General features: G+C 36.5%; 2 protein-coding genes across 5 annotated transcripts in view; one reads left to right on the plus strand and one right to left on the minus strand.

Moving 5' to 3' along the window:
- The window catches only part of LOC149161115 (Adaptin ear-binding coat-associated protein 1 NECAP-1), a 154,327-nt gene that overhangs the window by 55,064 nt on the left and 76,013 nt on the right, over nt 1-23,250 (plus strand). The window lies entirely within an intron of this gene.
- Nucleotides 10,001-10,615, minus strand: LOC149161116 (uncharacterized). The gene is made up of 3 exons (XM_089437605.1): nt 10,548-10,615; nt 10,284-10,363; nt 10,001-10,250 (listed from the first exon to the last, which is right to left on the minus strand). Exons 1-3 carry the CDS (start codon nt 10,613-10,615, stop codon nt 10,024-10,026), a joined length of 375 nt encoding a protein of 124 aa, XP_089293731.1. The 3' UTR covers nt 10,001-10,023.

A 23,250-nucleotide genomic window follows, 5' to 3' on the forward strand; every position in this document is an offset into this window, starting at 1 on the left:
ACCCTCTAAAGAAAAGACAAATAGACGCATTTTGACATCTTCATGATTATATTGAGGAAGTCTACAATATATGAACACTATACGAGAAAACTTGCATAAATGCTTTCTAACAAAAACTGAATCACCACTCGAGAACAAAGACAATTTAGAAATGGACACTTTCGGAATATCACGGAGAACATCAGTAAAATGACACGGGGTAAACGAATAATCCATGATGAACAATGAGGAACCAAATGGATGATAGAGAGAGATCTCTGCTCAAGAAATCAAAAGATGAAAGAAGTGGAGTCGTCACTTGAACACGAATCTAACTCTAAGATCCAAAAGATAACAAACAACCGGATATAAGGAGGGCTTCTTGTTTGAGAATAAATGAATGAAAAGAAATAGAGTCGCCACCCAAACAAGAAACGAACTGAGATGTCCAGTTGTTAAAGGTACAGATGAAATGATTAATGAGATGACGAAAGATAGGGCGATGAAAAGATCAAATGATGCCAGGAAATGTTGGCCGTTTGACAGGCTAATGAATGGCGGAAAATATGAGATGTGCCAAAAAATGTTGACTTTGCTGGCTTGAATGAGTGATAGAAAGATGAAAGCTGAATGATGAAAAGTCGTTGAAACACCGAGAATAAAATATCCTCGGCAGCAGCGCCAAAAAATGTTGTTGTTGCCAGCTCAAATGATAAATATGATATGAGGAGAATGAATGTCGTTGAAACGCTAGGGACAAAAAAACTCTATCCCCGTCAATGACGCCAAAAAATGTTGTCTCACAAAGTGTCTAGGCACCACGACAATGCTCAGACCGGGGGCTGTCACTCTGATCCCCGATTTCTCCGTTTAAGCCATCTCCCTATAGCAGGGTAAGGGGGGTATACCCTATGGGATAGAAGAAAACTAGCTGCGAATCAACCGGTTTGGGAGACACAACGAAGCAATCGAATACTTGATTAAGGCCTAGCGAGACTTAGAATTTGATTAAATTTTAAATGCTTAAGATTAGTGCCTTATGGAGTTAAAGATCTCGCTAGATGAAAATAAAGCCAAGTAATTGGTTTGCTGCTGCTGCTTAGGAAAAAATCAACGATTGCTTGAAAAATATTTGCAAAATATCTAACATGTGACGAGCATCAAATAATTCAAGCAATGATTAATTTCACCAGATGCAAGATATTCAAAAGAAGCACAAAGCTTTAGCAATTAAATTTCAAAAGATCAAATATTTGAAACAATCACGAAACTTAAAAGCTAACCACCTAGAATTTAAAATGATTATGCTTGAAATTCCAAATCTAGACAATTTAGCACTTTCCAATAGTTAAACTCCAGATAAAAATTTAAGCACATTTAACTATAGATGAAATGCTGATACCATAAAAATCTCTTCTTTCAAAACTTTAAATCCACAACTCAGAAAATCCTTTCGCTGAGCAAGAATTAATGCAAAATTTTCAATGACCATACACATCCAAATATATTTTTGTAAATGTTTTTTGAATTTTCATTAAATCAAATTGAACTTGGATGAAACCAAAAATAGCACCTTTATTTTTATTTTTTATTATTTATGGCTTTTTATTTATTTATTTATTTTTTAAATTTTTAGAATTCTTTTTTATAGAATTTTATGATTTTAATTAAATCAAAACATGATACTTTTCAAAATAAAAATCGAAACTTTAAAATAAAACAAAACTAAATAAAAGTTATAAAACCTAACACATGAATATATACAAAACAAAATCAAACATATATTGAATCTAAAAAAATAAAGCTAACTAAACCTAAACTAAAGCAAGGCATATAATGGAAATACACACAAAAGTAACCCTAATCCGCATGCATAAAACAAAAGTCAAACGTTTGCGCTTGCTATCGTTGTGATTTGCAGGTCTGAACTTGACGGCGGATGGAGAGCAGTGTGAAGGAGTTCAAGTGGCAGAGGGAGGAGCAAGATTGTAGAAGAATGGAGCCGCGGGGCAAGCAAGAAGGGCTTCGACGAAGCTGCTTTTGGTGTTTGCAGGATTGGACGAGAGGAAATTACACAAGGAGGCTCCAAGACGTCGGGGATATGGACAACATAGAGAGTGAGGCAATGAGTAGGTAGTGGTGATGGCTGAGGGTTTGTTTGCAGGTTGAGAGATGGTAGAAACGCAGGTATGACAAGGAGGGCTTTGAGAGTTTATGTAGGATTTCTTGCAGGTTTGATAACGTAGAGGAGGCAACACGCTGGGCAGTTAAAAATTTCTTGCAAGACATTGATGAAAGCCCTGTCCCAACAATGATTATTTTTTAAAAAAAATTTCGAAATTTTTATGCAGCATGAAACCCCACCAGGCAACAAATCTGAAGAAACCGATCAAAAAACAGATGGTCGGAAAACCCTTTAAAATTTACCAGAACTCTTTTCTAGAAGTCTTGATTTAAAATTTTGAATCAGCTGCTTCCACAAAATTTTCCAGATCTTGAAATGAATACCCCTGCAAGAGTTGACTCTGAGGCCAGATCTTACCCTCCAGGGCCTAGATCTGGCTTCAAGATTGAATCTCACCTTCAGATCTGCAACTTGTAATGACAAAAACAAACACCCAGAAACAAAATATGCAAGAAACAAATTTAAAAACCCTAAAACCAGCTAAATAATTACAGTAATTACAAACTGAAGGCTCTGAGTAGCCAGATTTATCGTTATGCCACACATACATTTTTAAAAATTTTAAATTTAAGTTAAGGTGTTTCAGAAAACCCTTCATGCATCCACAACAAAAGTTCTAATGATAAGCCCGGGATCAAAACCAACTGGGCTCTTCAGAAAATGCTTTTTCGGGAGTTGGCTGGTTCAACTGAGAACTTCCCCGTATGCCCGATAAACTCAAAATCAAGGATATCCTACACAGCTTAATTCAACCATTAACAAAGAGGGAGAAAACGATACTAAAATCCAGATCTAATGGAGATACCTGCCATCATATTCAAAAATTTAACTACCATTCAAACCCTAGCGACTAAAAAAGATACTTGTGTTTAAAATCACTCTTCATAAAGCTATTATCAATGGCTGAAATTAAAATCATGCACATAAATAAAACATCTTATAGCATTTCCATAAGAGTAACATTAGCGAGATTTCAACCCCAAAGTCTTTCTTTATTGCATGTGAAAAATGACTACAAGGGAGCTTTCTTTAGCACAAGACTCACAGATTGAATGATTTCAAATGACCCCTGATACCCTATTTAAAGATAAATTTCCCAGCGGCTAGTTCGAGTGATCCATGTTAAAGAGATCTCGACCGTCGATGACGATCAAAATCTCTTTCAATCTTATCCGTCGAAATTTTAAATGCATTTTAATATATTAAAATTTTGCATTTATTTCCTCAAAACTTTGACTTAATATTATTTTATTTCATTTTTATTTTTTATTTTTTAATTTTATTTTTAATTTTATTATTTTTTATTTAAAGGGACCCTCGAACTTAGCTTTTGGAAAAATCACCTAGGACCAAGGACTTATTAGGGGTTTAATTATTTTTCTAACTCCCAAGACACTTTACATCATGATTTTTTACATTTTTACATCTCAAGGGGGGAAACCCATTTGACATAGACCCTCATAGATCACCCAATTCTGCGACACAAATATAATCTAGCAGATCAAGCAATTTGTAATAAAATAGTCTAATCAAATAGTTAGGACTATTCCCAAATCACTTTTACATAGACTCGATAAAGAACGCTAGAAGTCCCCTAAGATTCTAATGACAAAATCCATTTCGGCTTTGGGGTTAGGCTGAAGGAAAACTCTGCCGATCATGGATCGGTGAGACAAAAAACCTTCCGGAATGTAGATCATCACTAGAAAATTAGGTTTACCTAGGCAATTACATGCATGATACAAATTTGCTAAGATTATTTACAATTTACGCATGCAGATTGGGTTTACAACATAACATGATCGGATTGATGATGATAGTAGAATGGCACGGACATATCGATCAAGCGCTATCCCTTTTGCGAAAAAAGGGGTGTACTGCTATGGGTAGTTGACACGTAGTGGTCAACATCTAGACCCAAATTGTTGCATTATTAAACCAACTTCTGAAGTCAACATCCAATCCAGAGCTTGAACTAGGGTTAAAACTTCGAGGGGGAATTTGATTTCCACTTTGATCCTTATTCCTTCTTTGATAAATCAAACCCTTATCTTTCGCAATTTCCAAGACTTGCTATAGAGAAGGATTTTCATCAAATAATTCAACCATCAGATCCTTTTCATGATCAAAGTTATTTATACTAAAGGAAGATGTAGAAGGCCTGACTTCTTGACTATTTTTCTTAACTTCCATCCAATCTTCCATAGATAATGAAAACTCCTTACCAACCACATTTATTTGATTACTTGTCCCAAACATCCCACTATCCATTATTCTCTTAACAGTGGGGCAAGTAGCTTCTTCATGAAGAGCATCACAGGCCCTACAATAAGGAGGAGTTTCATCCACAAGATTGGCAGATTCAAGAGGATTTGGAGGTCTATGCTCATTAGATGGGCCTTTTCTTTTCCAAGCATTATTATTCCGATTATTATTATTATTTCTAGGTTGGGAACTTTGTGCTTGAGACCTTTCCATTTGGACCAACCTAGACTGCAAGGTACTTATTTCCTTAGCATGATTAGATATTAACTTTGCTTGGTTTAGCTCCATGCTTTCAAGTTTTTGCATCAACTTTTGCATAGGATCATCATTAGATTCTTTAACCTCTTTTTCTTTAGGTTCTTTCAACTTGGTTGAAGCTTTATCAAAGCTAGGGATTTCAAACTTCCCAAATGCTTTCTTATCCTTTTCAAGCTCTTTAGCTAAACTTTGAGCGACTTTATAGTCATGATTCTTAGCATGCCTCAATTCATAAGAAGTATCAACATTAAAAACATCAATGTAAAAATCCAAAAGAGATTTATCAGGAGGCTTATAATCTTGAGGTAATTCTTTAAAAATACCATTAAATCTCTTATTAAATTCTTTTATAGTGTCATTTTCCTTCTTCTTTATGACACTGATAGCCTTAACTAGATGCCTTTCTTCTTTCTTATCTCCAAACTTTTCCTTAAAGGCATTGATAATTGACTGTAATGAATCAAAAGAATGATCAACTCTCTCAGTGAACCATTCCAAAGCATCTTCTTCCAAAGAGAGCACAAAAAGCTTCATCTTTACATCCTCATGATTAGCGTTAGCACCACCCCATTTATTAATGAAATGCCTAAAATTATTAAGATGAGATTTAACAATTATTGCATTATTGCCTTGGAAAGAAGGAAATTTATCCAAACCTTTATCAGGAAGGTCATGCGGATAACCTTGAATGTTAGCGAAATTACAAGGAAGATACAAGTCATCCATGAAGTCTTGCTGAACAGGATCAAGAAAAAGTGAATGGATATCAGAGAGAGCTTCCTGCCTGAGATTAACAAGAAGTGTATGGGAAGATAGCTTGTGTAATCGTACTCTGAGAACCTTTTCAGGATCCGGAGTAGGATTAACCAAGCTACTTGGGTTCCGTCTAGTACACGCCCCTGTAGAAGATGAAGGAAGTGGAGTCGCCACTCAGACATAAATCTAACTTCAGATAACCAAGATGCAAGGAAGGAAGTTAATGAAAGGAACCAAGGACAAGGAACTTATCCCGGTGAGAGATGAAAGGATGAGAAATGAGGAGATGAAAATGATTAAGATGAATGTCGCAAAGCCAAGGTCCAAAAAATTGGTCCCCGACAACGATGCCAAAAAATGTTGTTGCTCAAAATGTATAGGCACCGCGACAACGACTTAGGTTAGGGGCTGTCACTGAATCCCCAACCTCTCCATTTGTCTCCCAACAACAGACTATGGGGGGTAGACCCTATGGAAATGAGATGAAGAAGGACTAGTTGGGAACCAACTAATCTGGGAGACATAGTTGAGTGGCCAAGTACTTGTTTAGATTTAGCAAGATATTAAGGATTCGATTAGATTTATAAGATTTGAAACCAGTGCCTTATGGAGTCAATACTCTTGCTTTACAAATTTTAAGACCAAGTACAGGATGGACAACTGCTGCTTTGATGAGTAACTATCCTATATGAAATGCAATTCCTAAGACTTATGTGAAATGCAGGAATCTTGGTTGATTTTACTTAAATGCCTATTCTAAGTATGTCCTTTGATTTTTGTCTGTATTGAGCCTAAACTTTATAGCAAATGGCAGAGAGAAGTCAAGGTGAAGCACACGAGGGTGTGATTAATGATCCTTTTCCTTGAAATCTAACATACCCGGTGCCTCCGACGCTGTAGAGGCTGTGGCTCTGACCACTGCAAGGTCACCGTTTTAGATACTAAAAAGATAAACTTCTCAAGAGAAGACACAAAGGTGTTCCTATCTCTGTTTCAACCAAACTTATGTTTGGAGGTCGATTATTAAATGCAAAACTAACTTAGAATGCAGATGCAAGGTGAATTTAGAGAATGATAGATTGTTAAAACTTTGAGGAACTTAGATTACAATTTATTCTCAGTTATGCTCTAAGTACTTATTTAGGAGATCCAATAGACACTTCCAACCACAAAAATAAATGCCAACTTCGGAAAGTGCTAACAAAGCAAAATAAGTGACTTAAATCAACAATTTGTCACCAATTCACAATAGATATCTCATTGAAAAATGCTAATGACAATTGCTTGGAATTCCAAAAGAAATTTTCGAATAGCCCAAATATTTGCTTAGATCAAAATCAAAATGCAACTTAGAGTAATTTCCTTAGCTCAAAGAGAATTAGATCTCAGCACATCTACCATTCGAGAATTAGGAAAAAGACAAATACCATCAATTCCTCAGATCTTAACTGCTGAAACAAATACGTGAGATTAATGAACTTTCTTGAAACAGTGAGCTTATGTGTGTGCAATTCAAATTTTATAACCCAGAGAAAACCAACAGTTATTTCTGTTGATGCAAGCAGTTCACCAATGAAAACTTACTTGAAACTTCAAAGATTATGTTCAGAACAACAATAACTTCTTTTAGGACAACAATGAAATTAAAAGCTTGTGAGAGCAACAAATAAATTTATGACAGTAAAGAGTGAAATAACTCTATACCTAGTGCCTTTAGCAAGCCTAGAAATTACAATTATACCACTGTTATTTTCAGTTTTCTGAGATTTATGTTTGTGACAGTATTTGAGAATTTAAATCAGCATCAAATATGTCCAACAGTCTTGAATCTATTAGCTTCTCAAACGTCAATGCCCAATTTTTCTTTCAGCCTTATTGTTAAACACACATGGACAGCACAAAAGATATGAAAGATAAATCATGCAATACATTTTTTATTAACATCAGATATACATTTATAGTACAATATGTGACTCTTGGGATTCAGATCCCAAGGTCTCTTGGACTGCTTTTGTCCATTCGAATTCCACACTAACCCACTTAGGATTAGGTGTCCAACATTCCCCCCCTTAATCTGAAAGGTTATGTATGAGTCCAAGAAAAGAGCTGTAATACAAAATGTGCAAAAAATGCATGGCAGCACTAGGCTGAATGTGCTCTATGAAATGTTGGTAAAAAGGGCGGTGGTTTAAGGATGACCACCAACACTGGAACGCTTAGTGCAGTTCCCGGAACTCTTCCAAAACTGGCAAGAAACTGAAGTTTTCTGCTAGAGGAAGTGATCCTATTGTTTTAAAGAGGGAAACCTTCAACCATAAAAGGGAGGTCTCACCCCACATAAAAGGTAAAACTTCAACCTGAAAAGGGAAGTCTCAACCTGTGATGGTTTAAGGATAACCAACAACTCTGGAATGCTTAATGCAATTCCTTGAACTCTTCCAAAGCTGGCAAGAAGCTGGTGTCTTCTGCTAGAGGAAGTGTTCTCAATTTGTGATGGTTTAAGGATGACCAACAACTCTGGAATGCTTAATGCAATTCCTGGAACTCTTCCAAAACTGGCAAGAAGCTGATGTCTTCTGCTAGAGGAAGTGTTCTCAATCTGTTCACGGGCATCTTTGTCTCTGGCTACAACTCTGAAACTGGTGTGGCAGGTTGTGGCTCAGGCTCGCTTGATGTGACTTTGAAGCTTGTAGATGACCATCATTTCCCCCCCTGTCAGATACAAGGTGAGAAGATGGAGAAAACTCAACTGCAAGACTGTTCAATACTTTGGAACAAGTTCTGATATGTGTTTGGAATATCTTCTTGGCTGTTGATGCCCATTGCCAAGAAGCGATCCATCCAAGATGAATCTTTGTTCTTGCAGGACGTTTGTTTTTGAAGCATCTGTTTGAAGAATGAGTGGTTTTATGACAGTGCTTACATGGATGAAGATCAAAACAGTGATCTTTCAAATGGCCAACTCGGTCACAGTGTTGGCATTTTACAATCTTTTGTTGTTGTTGTTGTTGCTGTGGAAGAGGGGCAGAGTCTGGAACAGCTGAAGCTGAACTGTCATGAGGAGCAGGTGAACTGTCATAAATGAATCCAGCACTCTGAAACTGAATGGGCTTTGAGTAGTCTGGAATATGAAAGGACAAGTCCTTGTCATATCCAAGACCAGTTCTGTGCTTGTTGTGGACAAGCTGTTCCCAAGGTCTGATGATGGGCTTGGGAAGTGCAGACTGAGTTTCTGCATCTGCTGCTTTATTTGAATGAACTGTACCATTATTAACATGCTGCTGATGGGTGGTTGTCTCAATGTTTTGAACAAAAACAGGTTCAGAATGGTGTCTATTTTGATGTAGCTCTTCTTGCTGTCGCTGTGATTCAAGCTGCAAAAAATCGATCTTTTCTTTTTGCATTTTGTAAACATGTCTGAATTTCTGAGAGAGATCCTTTGCTGATTTGGAATGTTTCATGATTCGAGGAATATATCAGAGTTTTTAATAACTCTAATATTTCAGTAATTCGAGGCATATTCTTCATTGTCAAAATTACACCCCTTTAAAAGACTGATTACAACTATGACTCAATGAGTAAAAGTAACACCCACTCACAGTACAGTACAAAGACACAGAAAAATCCTTTGTAAATGTGCAGCAAATGAATCAAGGAACAGAAACTATAATGAGTTTTAAATACAGTTCCACAACTGGGGCAGCAGCAACTGCAAACTTGCTTGGATCCTTCAAATATTCCTTCAACAATTATAACACTGTCATGGACAAAACTTGAATGCTCATATATAAATGCTTTGACTAGGGTACGAACAAATATTTCCTGATCTTGCCACTAGTTTGCTTCAGCATTGGAGATACCAGATTTGTGCTTCTCGCTGGTCCGATCTATTGGCTGGAATGGCTGGAAATTTAGTGAGCTCAACCTGTAGCAGAGTCGGTTTACAGAGGCAAAGTCATTCGGTCTTCTGCACGGAGATCAACGCACAGACCAGCTTATGCACAGTCTCACAGTGAGCAACAATGCATAAAATCCAACAGTTTACTACAAGAAAGAAAGAGATGTTTTCCGTATACAGTGAAAAACGTTTGACAAATAAATTCCCACTGAGAGCTGAGAAGGTAGACTTTATAAAAATAGAACAAGAAGTTCAATTGCTGAGCGTGAAGTGTATGATGCAGTGATATTGAAGACAGTGTAATACACCAATGTAATACACCAGAACAGTGTCCAATATACGCGGAAGCCAGTCACAGTTTCAACACAGGGAACGTTCAAAATGCACCAGCGTACAGCACACAGCAAAGGAACAAAACGCACCAGCGTACGGCCCTTCAACTAAACTGTTGAATCGAATGGTTGTTTATGATTATGATTGTAGGTTCAGTGAACATTCAATGTAGAGATATCATAGAGGCATACGGGCCTCCAAAAGCTCCTACCATTGCTGATAACGATGTTAAACTCACATTGAGCAACAATTTCAGAGATACAAATAGATGAATATAGTACAACTGTACATCTTCAACTTTAGGGAAAAGTAGATAGGACATCCTCTGGATCAATCGGTTCTTTACATGTCATACACTTTCAGGTCCTTCCAACAGCCTTGTACTCTCATAGGAAGGTCCAAGATCTTGTTTGTCATGGAAAAGAGAGGCGTAATAAGCTGGATCATAAATAGAACCTCCTAATACATTATCCTCAATTGAAATTTGTCTAGCATGAGCAGGACTTGGTGGATTTGAAAAACCAGGCCTGTTCTCAAAGTCGGCAGGTTGATAAACAGAAGAAATATCTGAAGATACTCCAGGAATTAAGATACTCCCAACCTATATATTAGCGAAAAGAATAAACCAGGCAATGTCAAGAGCAAGTGCAGAGGCCAGCAGTACTGCATAAGTCCGACCCAGACTCTGACTGCTACTCAGAAATAATCACCTTTTCCGGGTCACCAACGAGGTTCCCCATCTCGAGAGACGGGTCAATCTTTGTGGACCGCAAAACTGAAAGTGCGTGCTACTACACTATCACCATGTGAAAGAGAATAAAGATATCAATTCACAGCATAGAAAGCTTCATTCAACCCGCAACACAACATCACCAGGAAATCACGAGAAAAGTGAGAGCTGCAATTGATGAGGACTCTGTAGCTGCAATCGTTTTCAGCATGTCTCCATTAGTTATCTCAGACAATCATTCTCAAAAACTTGAATAAATAACTCCAACAAACCAATAGAATCATTATCGGGGTGAGAGATTAATTGTAGTCGGTGCCAGTATTCCAGTTGTATCATCAGTTCTAAGCATTAGGCGGAAGAGCAATAATGAAGAAATCCCCAAGCGTGATATTACAATTGCAGATGAAAGCAAGAAGACAGTGGTAGTGAGTCTCTGGAATGATCTTGCAAAGAAAGAAGGACATTGAAACCAAAGACAATCGTGTGCAGAAATTGATGTCAGGACGTCAACCTCCGTCGAGAATTCCACTTGCAGTTCCTGAAAAGCGTACACCAGTGCGAAAGCCACTTGTTCCAAAACGAAATGAAAATCCGAAACTAAATGCTGGTGGTGTTGTTGTTCATGAAAATCAAAAATCAATGGTCACACCTGTAAAGCGAACAACATTACAAAAGCGGGAACCTGGACAGTCAACGCCAACATCGAGCTTCTATGGAAGCACATCCATGCAATGTGATATCTGTTCTTCTTGACTGTATTAGAGATAATGTTCAGAATGCATCTTTTCCTATTTAGCATGGACTCCTTTCGAAGGCAGTCACACTTAATAGTTTAATTTCCGAACATTCAGGAAACACATTGCATTGCGAAATTGCAGACGATGAAATAAATTTTAGACAACTTATATCGATTCGCATTCTCCAGTAGGTATGTACACATTCAAATTTAACCCCGATATAAATGATTGACCAATTTCTACAAAGTCATTGGCCGCTGGGCCACTTCGCTCTTCGCAATCTTTGATTGCCCGAGACCAGAGAGAGCTTGTATATTTTTAGTGGATTTTGCAACAAGAAGAAAATTAGATGAGATTCTTGCACAACAGTCACGCAGAATGAGCAGTTTCTCAAACTGATGTGTAACAGTTGAAATGGGGGAAAATAAAGAAACCTAACAAATAAATAACGCGGACTGCAGAGCTCACAGGCTATGGAAAATTTCCCAGACCTGGCATCCTCTGATACTTTTTCCAATAATTATTTGGCGTTACATCGACCACACCAGAGGAATCCGCCTTCTTTCTTGAGCGCTGTAAAGTCGGGTTCTCCACTGAGCGTTTGAGTGCAAATCTGAGTGGAAATCAAGACAGATATGCCAGATAAGAGACTTCAACATATATTCGTTGCAACTTTTCCATGTTAGGCCAACTGCTTCATTCACCTAAAATGCATAGCTGACACGGTATCTCTGTATTAGAGCAGGCCGGACTGTATTAGAGCAGAAATGCAGAAATGCACAGTCCCTAGTTTAGCGCAGGAGAATCTAAACGTCTATGAGGCCAGCAGCGTGAGAGAGGGCAGCGTTTAATGGGTAGCGACTGTGGAGGGGCAGTGGACTGACTCCTCAGGGATAGAATGCAGACAGCGCACAGTCTCACATTTATTACAATGCAGCCAACGTATGGAGAATTCAACCGTTTATGAAATAGCGTGGTCAGTCTGAGATAGCGTTACCAGCAAAAACGTACACAGTGACAGAGATAATGAAGACCACATCAGCGCTATTCAAGGCAGCTCAGACACAGAATTATGGGCAGAGGTGGAGGACTGACATGCACATAACAGGCCACAGAAAAACAAGCGGCTCTGATACCATGTTAAACACACATGGACAGCACAAAAGATATGAAAGATAAATCATGCAATACATTTTTTATTAACATCAGATATACATTTATAGTACAATATGTGACTCTTGGGATTCAGATCCCAAGGTCTCTTGGACTGCTTTTGTCCATTCGAATTCCACACTAACCCACTTAGGATTAGGTGTCCAACACTTATCAATAATGAAACAGTGAGGACAACAGTAGATTTACTTTCAGTGGTTTGACTTCAGAGATGTATTCAGGATATCAATAAGTTACCAGTGAATTTAAGATGCCTAGTTAATGCCTAATCAGTGAACAAAGACAAATTCTGAAATGTATTATCTTCTCAATTGTATTTAAAATGCAATTCAATGCTAATGATCAGACTTTAGAAAACTTAAGACAGTGAATCAGATTTGAAATTTTAACCCAACTGTGTTAATCAATGTCATTGTTTAGAAGTTAATGTTTTGTTTAAGTGAGACAGAGAAAGCGCAGAGGCTTAGAAGCGAAACCTGAGGCCCTAGGCCTTGAAGTATTTTGCGAAATTTCTTCAGTGATGAGCAACCTAAAAACACTGTTCCTTGTCCACACTTCTATTCAAAATTTGATAATACACCAACCCAAAATTCTGATTATTCTCCACAGTAGCAAATTAAATTTGATAAATCCCGGACAACAATTAGAGAATTTTTAAAAATGGGGTTGAATGGTTACTACAGGTAACAAAAAGTATGACTGCGTTAAAATTTTAGGACGTTGCTGCAGGCAGCTTGAGAGAGGATTAAGACAATGACAAGGAGAAAGGCTGCTGTGAGCAGCGTTAAGGTTTAGAGGAAGAGGAGGGATAAGGGAAAGGAGGAGAGAGCGTGGAGGGATAAGGGTTAGCAGGCAGAAAAAGGGGCAGTGTGAGGGCTGCGGACGGAAGGATGAGGCTGCGGTCAACAGCGTTAAGGAGTCTAGAAGAGTCGCAGGCAAGGAGGAAAGGCTGAGTGGAGGAGCCACAGGGATAAAGGAGGGGCAGCCACATGCAAAGGAGTCGCAGGCAAGAAAAAAGGGAGCCGCAGGCAGGGGAAAGAAAGGTTTGTGGCCTGGAGAAAGGTTCAAGCCTAGATCTGAGGAAAAAAGGCAGCATTAGGCCTCTAGGGCCTAAAAAAATTCGCCCAATACTTCACAAAAATTTTCGAATCCCAATCATTTTCCTTTAAAAGGACAAAATTCGATTTTTGGCCCTACAAACAAAATTTGAGACAAGATCTTGCCCTCTAGGGCCTAGATCTGTCTCAAAACCCTCAGATCTCCTTGAAAAATTTCAGATCTACCCTTGCACAAGTGAAAAACAAAATATCCAAGACCCGATATATACAAAATAGAGCTAAAACCCCAAGACCTGGATGTTAGAATTTAAAATATTCGACAAAGGTTTCAGATCTATACAATTAAATTAGAGTTCTACCAGATTTGAGGAGTATGAGTTCGACTCCGCTCCCAGATCTGTAGATATAGGCTCTTCCTAGCCAGATCTATTTATTTAGCACAATTTATAAAAGATGATTAATTTAAAAAAAATGAGGTACTAGCCCCCAAAACCCTGCAAAAAGGAAAATCGTAAGATAAGTCTAGGAATTTAGATCAAGAAGGTTATTCAGAGCTTATGCCTTGGGAGTTAGCTGGTCTAGCCGATGACTTCTACAAATGACCAATTTTTTAAATCCAAATGATTTCTGCACATTAAACTGTCAGATTAATATAGACGTAAAATAACAATTTAAATTTTCAAAAATTAGAGATACCTGCTAACTCTATTAAATTAAAATGCTATTTGAAACACAATAACCTATGCAAGATACCTGTTTAATAAATTATTCTACAAAGGCTATTAACCAACAATTTATAAAAATAATATTCAGCAGAACATTAAAAACAATATTACCATAAGATGCAGGAGAGGAACACCACCATTAATTTAAACCCCAAAGACTTTGCGTTATTATTATTTTAGAAAAGATTACAAGAGAGCTTCAAGAGCAAGTACACGACTCAATGATCAAATCCTTTGTGAGACAAATGACCTTTAATTTATAGATAAATTCTCCAAACAACTATTTGTCTTGATCCCCGTCAAAGTAATCTAGACCATTGATAAATATTTAATTATTTTTTAATCTCCACCGTCAAAATATTTATTTTTAGAGGAATTTTCGATTTTTTCTTTTAATTCTTTGTTAATTAGCTCAAAATTAATTATTTTGAGCTAATTTCCAAAAAAATTGACTTTGACTTAACCACCAAGGGTCCAAAATTTCTTGAAATTGTCTATATTCCCTTCCTGGGGGACATCCAAAAATTAATTTTTCAAGAACCTATGAATTTTTTTTAACTATTTTTTTCTAAGACTTAACTTTGACTCCAATTAATTAACTTTCTGGCTTAGGATTTTAATTTATTTTTGCCAAAAAATTTAATTAATTGACACGAGGGAATTAATTATTTTTTTCAACCCTTTAATATTTTAGCATCATTGTCAAAATATTATTTATATAAGATAATTACATTTAACCCATGAATGGGGAACACCCATTCATTATAGACCCTCAATTATTTACCCAATTTTGCGACTCAAATATTGTAATGGCCCACCTACAATTACAAACAATATATGAATATTAGCATACATACGGGACATCCATATGATAACTACGTATGCATGGGCCCGCGTGTATCACACTATATATATACTGGCTAATATAGGGAAATGTTTAAATTAGGGTAATGAATTGATTATCGAACTAAATTCCTATCTCACCAGAATATAATGAGTATATCAAGTTAGATATTTGATACGTATACCACCCTCTTAATATATATATATATATATATATATATATGAAATCCTTAATTAAAAGATAGTTATATTTTTAATCTATAAATTATATTTAATTAAAATAAATAAAATAATAATATAATTTAATTAAAATTATAAATAAAATAAATTAATTTAATAAAATAATATAAACCTTAACTAAACTAAATAAAATAGTTAAGGTTTATATTATTTTATTAAATTAATTTATTTTATTTATAATTTTAATTAAATTATATTATTGTTTTATTTATTTTAATTAAATATAATTTGTAAATTAAAATTAAAATTTTCTTTTAATTAAGGATTATCATATATATGTATATAAGGGTGGTATACGTATCAAATATTTAACTTGATATACTCATTATATTTCTGTGAGATAGGAATTTATTTCAATAATCAATTCATTGCCCTAATTTAGGCATTTCCCTATATTAGCCAGTATATATATAATGCGATACATGAGGGCCCATGCATACATAGCTATCATATGGATGTCTCGTATGTATGCTAATATTCATATTTCATTTGTAATTGTAGGTGGGCCATTACAAATAATGATCTAGTAGCCCAAGTGATCCAAGTGATTTCTAATAAAATAATCTAGCCAATTAGCTAAAATTATTTCCAAATCACTTTACAGAAGTCGCGACTAGAATACTAGGACTTACCTAAGATTATGACGACAAAATCCACCCTAACTTTGGGGTGAGGCTCGAGAGAAGAACTCTGTCGATCATTTGTGTCTAAAAGCACAGATGAATTAGTGAGACAAAAAATCTTTTAGGATAGAAATTGTCACGTAAATAATAAGCTTACCTGGGTTGTTACATACATAATGGTCTTACTAAGATCATTTACATTATAAACATGCAAAATGGGTTTACAACTTCAACAAACTGAAGACTGACGATAAATCCTGGATGATCTGAAAAATGAAATCTTTTTTGTGAAAAAAAGGATTTACTGCTATAGGGTCGTCGACACGGAGTGGTCAACGGGTACCCCACACATCCAACAAAGAAGTGGTTCACGGCCTGCCTGTTGCTAATATCCTCTACAATATTGACTCGTGCTCCTCTCTACCAACAGAAAGCTTCAGAAAAAGGGAAATATGAACCATCCAACACCGAAAATCTTTAATGGCCTCCATGCACAGGTGTAACTTGCTCCCTAGTAACAAAATCTCGTCCCAATTATATGGTGATTTGCTTAGCAGTTGAGGTAGAGAGATTCATTTCCTTTTTCTCCAGGGAACTCGTCCAACATCGAATACAAGGAGATTCAAGCTCCTTTCTTTCCAAGAAAATTTCGTCCTACTATAGAACTCCGTCTAGCAAGAGTAGGGAAAGCCTCGAGCTCTGTTTGTGCCCCAAAAATTGAACAAAGGTCGGCCTCTGCTCCTTGGACAACAAATGCGCAGGGTTGATTATGGTTCCTCAGCTCTGTGATAATGTTCACAACCTTGTAACTTCTGAAATAGAAGCACCTAAGCTCAATTTTGACTCTTTGGCTCAATCTTTTTGTGCGGTAGACAAGGCTTGGACTGCACGAGCTTGGCTTTCACAATCGGCCTGTGGTTATAAAATTTGGTGAAGGTTGGCCTTTTCGTTGGCCAAAATATATTTGCCTTGGGTTGACTCACGCCCACGATTTGAGTCATACAGATTTCAAAGTTTAGCCAAAGCATTCGGCCAAGTTAATAAAATTGATTTGGCCGCCTATGATTTTGAAAATATTCACCGCTCCATAATAATATTTTGTGTCAAAAGTTAGTTTCCCCTTTAAATAATCAACCTCTTTTGATAGATTGATGGTTGGGCGACAACCATGAATTTTGGCTTTTGAATCTAATACGGTCTCCCAAAATTAATTTGATTGTGCCCTTTGGTGGATTTGGCCACGCTACTTTATACCTTGTCAAATTAATATTTACTCAACAATTTGAACCAGAAAAAGTTTGTTGGGCATTTTACTGAACACTTAATAAGTAGGTGACAATTTTTCTCTCATAAATTTATTCTCCTTTTCAACCAGGGTTTGTCTTCAGCGAATTCTTCTTCCTGCTCCGACAGTAATTCTGGCCCGACAATTTTAGCAAGTAAACCCTCAGGCTGGCAGGAAAACCAACTTTGATACTGTAATATCCCTTTTCAGGAATTTTGAGGTATTTCACTGAGAATATCCCTTATAAAATTTTATGTAGACATTTTTGCCAAAAACCCACGAGATTACACCAAAATGCACCAGTAAATAACAACCCATAAATTATACAAGCAAAGTAAACCCATAAACTCAAATAACATCAGAAAATGTAGCGCAAGGAATGACTCAACTTCATTTATTATAATATATCATGCAGAGTATAACTGGAAATATTTGAGACAAAATAGGAAAGATGATAGCTGAGTGGACCTCCAAATATTTTGCTGCTATGCTGATCTTGATCCCTCAAAACTCCACAACGACTGCACTCTCCCTCCAACAACAGCTGCCACTGAATCAACTGAAAGACGATGAAGCACCAATTGAGGACCTGAATGATCCTCACTCCAATATCCTTGAAGCTCTATGAAACTCCTAGATGAAGTCTCCTCAAAGAGAGTTGGGTTTTCATCCAACACTCAACAACATACCCGAGGGTTTCCGTCATGGGGGTAGAAAAGTTGGGAACTAGGTTCACCAAACCTCACCAATAGAAAAGATCAATAATCCAAGATGTCCTCTAATGGCCTCCTCCTCCTCTTTTTATAGATCTGATGGACCCTTCTAGAAGCTCCTATTTTATTATTATTTTAATCATTGAGCACACTTCTGTTAATTAAAATATTCTTTTTAATGTGGGAAAATGGTAAATTGGCCACCATCCCTCCTTAAGCCACTGAAAATCACTCCTAACCATCCCATCCTATAGATCTTCTTGTTCTCGTTCCAACGAGCTATTACATAGGTATTCTACCAAGTATTCCTCCCGAAATGCCACCTTAAGCATAATTAATTGAGTTAGGGCTATTAATAACTCTTTTTTTTGAAAGTTGCCGGAATGCAATGAAACGAAAGACAATCTATGCGGATGATGGAATATACCAAGCGAATGCCATCGTACCTCATAAAAACTCCTCAAAACCCCACCAAAAGCCCTTGGGCCTGCCAATGACGCAAACCTGCACCTGTGACCTATCTGCCCCCAACTCTGAAAGTCCATCCTAACCATGCCATAAGGAACACCAGAAAAAGGAACATTACAGATGGGATTCTTAGAAGTTCAAGCACCAAGACAAACATCTTAATGCTAATTGTTGAACTTCAATTCAGGCACAATGCTAATTGAAGTTCAAGCACCGAGACTCTCTCTAGTTGAATTGCTAATTGCTACCTCATTCTATAGTCAAAGTGATGAAGAGTCCATTTAATTGAAGCTCCAACTCTACGCAGACTAACTTGATGATTATTCCAGTAAACTGGAAATAACTCATCCTAACTGAAGTCTAACTCATGAGGACAACTCGAGGTCCTCACTGGCTAAGGCATGAGCTAAAGACCTTGCACACTACATTTTCAACAAAACTCACATAGTTTTTACAAGGATTTTGACTTGTGACCTTGATCTTGCAATGCTGATAGATGCAATGTGAAAAGATAAGTACCCTTGCTGACATGTGGGCTAACAAGGCTGTTATAAATTTGCTGTGACATGATACAAGGGTGTGTGAGAAAGATATTGTTGACAACATCATTGATAAAAATGATAAAATCTATTTCTTATTTTCCTTCCACTGTCATCTACAATTGTATAAATCTGTGCACCTTAAATTTTTACGTTGGCAAGTTTAGCCCCAACCACCTTTGCACTTGCCAAGTTGACATTAGTCACTTAAACTCCGGCTAGTTCAACTCCAATGACAACCTCTCCCATTCTAGAAACTTATTTTGTAGCTGTCACTGTCACTACAACTTTTGCACCACTGATCACTTTTGCAGTACTAGTAGAGCATTCTCATGATATCCCTCAAAAGGAATCCACTGCAATTCCAATTACTCAGTTTTCTAATATTACTCAAGGTATGTCTCACCTCAACATATTCAACTTTGGATGAATGAAAAGCACTGCTGGTTGCCAATTTGGATTCCCTCGACTGCCTGTTAAAAATTCCAATAGGCCAATTAATTAGCCAAGCACTCGTTGAAAAATGTTTTCACTTCCATGTTTTTACAAATCCAATGACATAAGCATAAGATCAAATTCTTGATTTCTGTGGATACATATTACAGACTACTCCAAACCAAAACTATACAAATATTGTGCTGCATGATAAAGTTCTGGGCAATGTCCTCTTTTTAAAAGCTGCCTCATTTATGCTTATTGTAATGGCCATGTGCATACATATCAGTAAGTTGTGCCCTCATTAGTCGGGTGTGAGCCAAGAGAAAGGAAGAATTATTGTGCTTTGTAGCTTGTTATTGAGCTAATAAGATGAGTATTAATCTTGGATATCGGTCCTAATGAATGTCATATGAATGTGTCCTGACTCTTGAGTAAGTTGGTCTTGCTTGCACTATTTGTTCCGTTTTTGTTATTCTTTATTTACTCAGAATTCTTCTTCATTCAGTGATGAAATTACCCCACTGTGATTAGGATAGTCGGTAGAATGACTCTATCCCAAGATCAAAGAACACAATTTATAGGTGACCTACAAATAAAATAACCAATTTAGGTAAGAGTAGCAAATTTGTTCACCACACTGGCACAAGATAAATAGTCAGCATTCAGATTAAGTGTTATGTACCCTCAGTATCAAAATCAAGAAATGGGAAATGACAGGAAACACATTTCCTGAAATGGGAACCAGAAGGGTCTAGTAAGGAGAGAGAACTTGGCATAGACTTGTTAAGAAACCACCACAGAAAACAGGAAATTCCAGGAAACAGTTTATGGAAACCGGAGAAGTAAATTCCAAATAATCTATCATCTGTCTATCAAGTTTATCATTTCAATCAAACATAAAGCAATAAGAGGAAAAACAATGAAGGGCCTAAGAGAAAGGTGGCAAGATGGGTTTTATATGTTTTCTTTACACATATATTAAATATTGGCATATGCCTATAATATGTATGCTGACCTCTTGCCGTTTATTGTCTACATTTGACCCCTGATTCTAGGTATGGCCTCAGGATATTCTGGCATAGGCATCTAGCTTAAAATGAATGTTCTAGGAGAACAAGGATTTCAAATATTTCCATGTTTAGCCATTTAAAAGAGCTAGGCAGTTGCTGCTACAATCTTAGATGAGCTTTCTCATTCTCTTGATTGTGATAGAAAATATCGAAGAACTAGCATTTGGGTATAAATTTTGATGGCTTATTGTGATTAAATGCATTTCAGATTATCTAAAGGATTAGACTTGATAGATGCCAAGTATTCACGAATCATTTCTACATCAAATATTTTGAAGGTCTTGGTTCTTTTGTTATAGAACCTAATCAATTCACCCAAGGAATTTCTACAAGCATAGTGGGACTAGAGTTTTTGTTTTTGTTTTTCAACTAAAAAAAGGAAAATCATTGTTGAATACCAGTTATATCCAGAAGTTTCAAAAAATTGTCAGGAAATGGTGTCAACTGTTCTAGAAAATGGTGAAAACCACTGATGCTGTTTTGCGCAAACACAAAAAGCCCAGATGTATTTTTGATGTCTGAAGGCATTTTATAAATTGAAAATGAATTCTGGACATACATGATATTGTTTCCAGAATTCTTAGAGAGAGTTTTAGGATTACCTTATATTAAATGTTCTGAATGAAGTTTTAAGGTTGATTGGGCAACAATTTCTGTTTCAAGCTCAAATATTGGTTTACTTTGGTTGATGACTCCATAATCTGGTCTTATGGTTAATCCTCCCTTAATTTTACCACATTAACAGCATATCTCCCCCACATATATTCACCATGGAAAGCCAAAAGGACAATTCAATTCCATTCTTGGACGTTCTATTCACTCATCGACCAGATGGCTCCCTATCCCACCATGTTTATTGAAAAAATACAAATAAATATTTTCATGCCCAATCCCACCACCATCTGCTTCAAAAATCTTCCACCTCTTAGACAAAGAATGATCCAACTCACTGGCACTCTCCTATCAATGACTATTCTATATCACAATTAACAAAGCCTTTCACTCCACCCTCCTTCAGAAATCCTAAAATCCCTGCTCCATTCCTCCTCCCCAGGCCCTAATTTTGCTCCCATACATTTATAGCATTACTGAACACATTTCTAAGATCTTAGCAAAGAAGAACACCAACCTTTTTCAAGCCCCACAAAACTCAAAAGCAATTTTTTAGAAGCATTAAAGATAAACCCAGCCCCATGCTCCTCCTAGGTGTTTAGCAAATTCCTTGCTTTATGGCAAATCCTACATTGGCCAAACTGGTAGGTCTATTGAATTCTATGTCGAAAAACATATTGTTGATACTCTTCATAACCACCTTACAAAATCAACAATCATAGAGTATTCCTATAATACTAAACACCTTATTTTCTTTGATCAAGCAAAAATCCTAATGATAATGCTCTATTTCTCATCTCAAATTATCAAGGAAGCCCATGGAATTGAAAAACACCCTAATATTTTAATTGAGAAGATGGCTATAAACCTAACCATTTATGGAAGCCCATCATCCATCACCTACATCAGTAGACCTTTCCACTTGCTTTCTCCTCCCTTTATTTCTCTAACCCTTCCTTCGGATATCTCTTTTCTCACTGTTTCTATTCTCTCTTTCCTTTTTTCTTGATCAATTATTATCCTTTATTAGAGTGTATTTATTCCCTCCTTCATGCTGTGAGTATCTTTTTAATTGCTTTCTACTCTATGCCTTCTTTCATAGTGCATTTGTTTCTTAAGTGTTAATTTAACTCTATATAACATAAGTGTTCTTTATCTAACCTATTATTTCATTATATTATTCATTTAATTTTTCGATTGAATCATACCCTTAACCCAACTTGCTCATATCGCAAGTTTTCCCTCTTCTGCATGTTCATTAATTTGGTTTACCTTTTCCAATTCTGTTGATACTAATTATGTTTTTATAGTTATGCTTGGAATTTTTCCCGTGACCTCTTTCATAGTTATTATTTCTACATGATCTAATTTGATGGCCCTAGCCTTCTTGGGTGGTTTATGTTTAATAAGGTCTTTATTCCCCTTTTAGCTTTATTGACTTAGTCGCCTTTAATAACATCAATATTATATTAGTTTAAGGTCGATTAAGACAACACCTCCTTAGCTTAGTCTACATCCTACGTTGTCCAGTTGAGTGAAGCAACCCCTGTGTGTAAGCCTTGACTCAAGATCTTGGCTGGTTGGCAAGAGAAAGATTGAATGTCCTTACCCCTCGACTTGAGCCCTCATTAGTGGTAATATTATTACTTTGATCGACCCCCTTTTTCTTTAACAATAATATTTTACTTTGACAAAATCCCCTTTTTGATATATATTCTATTATTTTAATAAAAAAAATTTATAACGGCTAACTTTTGCATCATATATAATCTATTCATAGGCCCACTATTCTCTATTTTACAGAAAATTCATTTGGTTCCCTTGGTGGGTGGAGTGTCCACTCGAAATGTTGGGGTGTTTCATAACTTTTACATAGCATAATTATGGAAAATTCAATCATAATTATGGCTAAGGAAACTTTAATACTCGAACATTCTTATCCTCTAATGAATTCTTCATTTTTAGAGCTTTCCTCCTTACAACAAGCTAGTGGGATTGCATTAGGGAAGATGTGGTCAATCTTTCCAGCCTGAGACTAGGTGATCTAAAAGGTATTAGTGAGATACAATAATAAAGAATTATTGAATAATCTATGAGGAATGATCTCATTAGGGAAGGGGAAATTTTGAACATGACAATTAATATACTACAAATTACAATCCTCCTTTCTTATACATCTGCGTTAATGCTTGTGATGTTGATAGTAATGAGTCCAAATTCCTTATGTAGATCTAGAGAAATTAACTTTCCCTTGTACTCTCTTTGGTTATTTCATCTACTAAGGTCTAAATGTAATATGCTTTCTAAAAAATTTTGGCCTTC

The sequence above is a fragment of the Pinus tabuliformis genome, chromosome 5_2 (assembly GCF_031772625.1).
Source record: "Pinus tabuliformis cultivar Carrire ecotype Pingquan chromosome 5_2, CPIR1, whole genome shotgun sequence".
NCBI classification, from domain to species: domain Eukaryota; kingdom Viridiplantae; phylum Streptophyta; class Pinopsida; order Pinales; family Pinaceae; genus Pinus; species Pinus tabuliformis.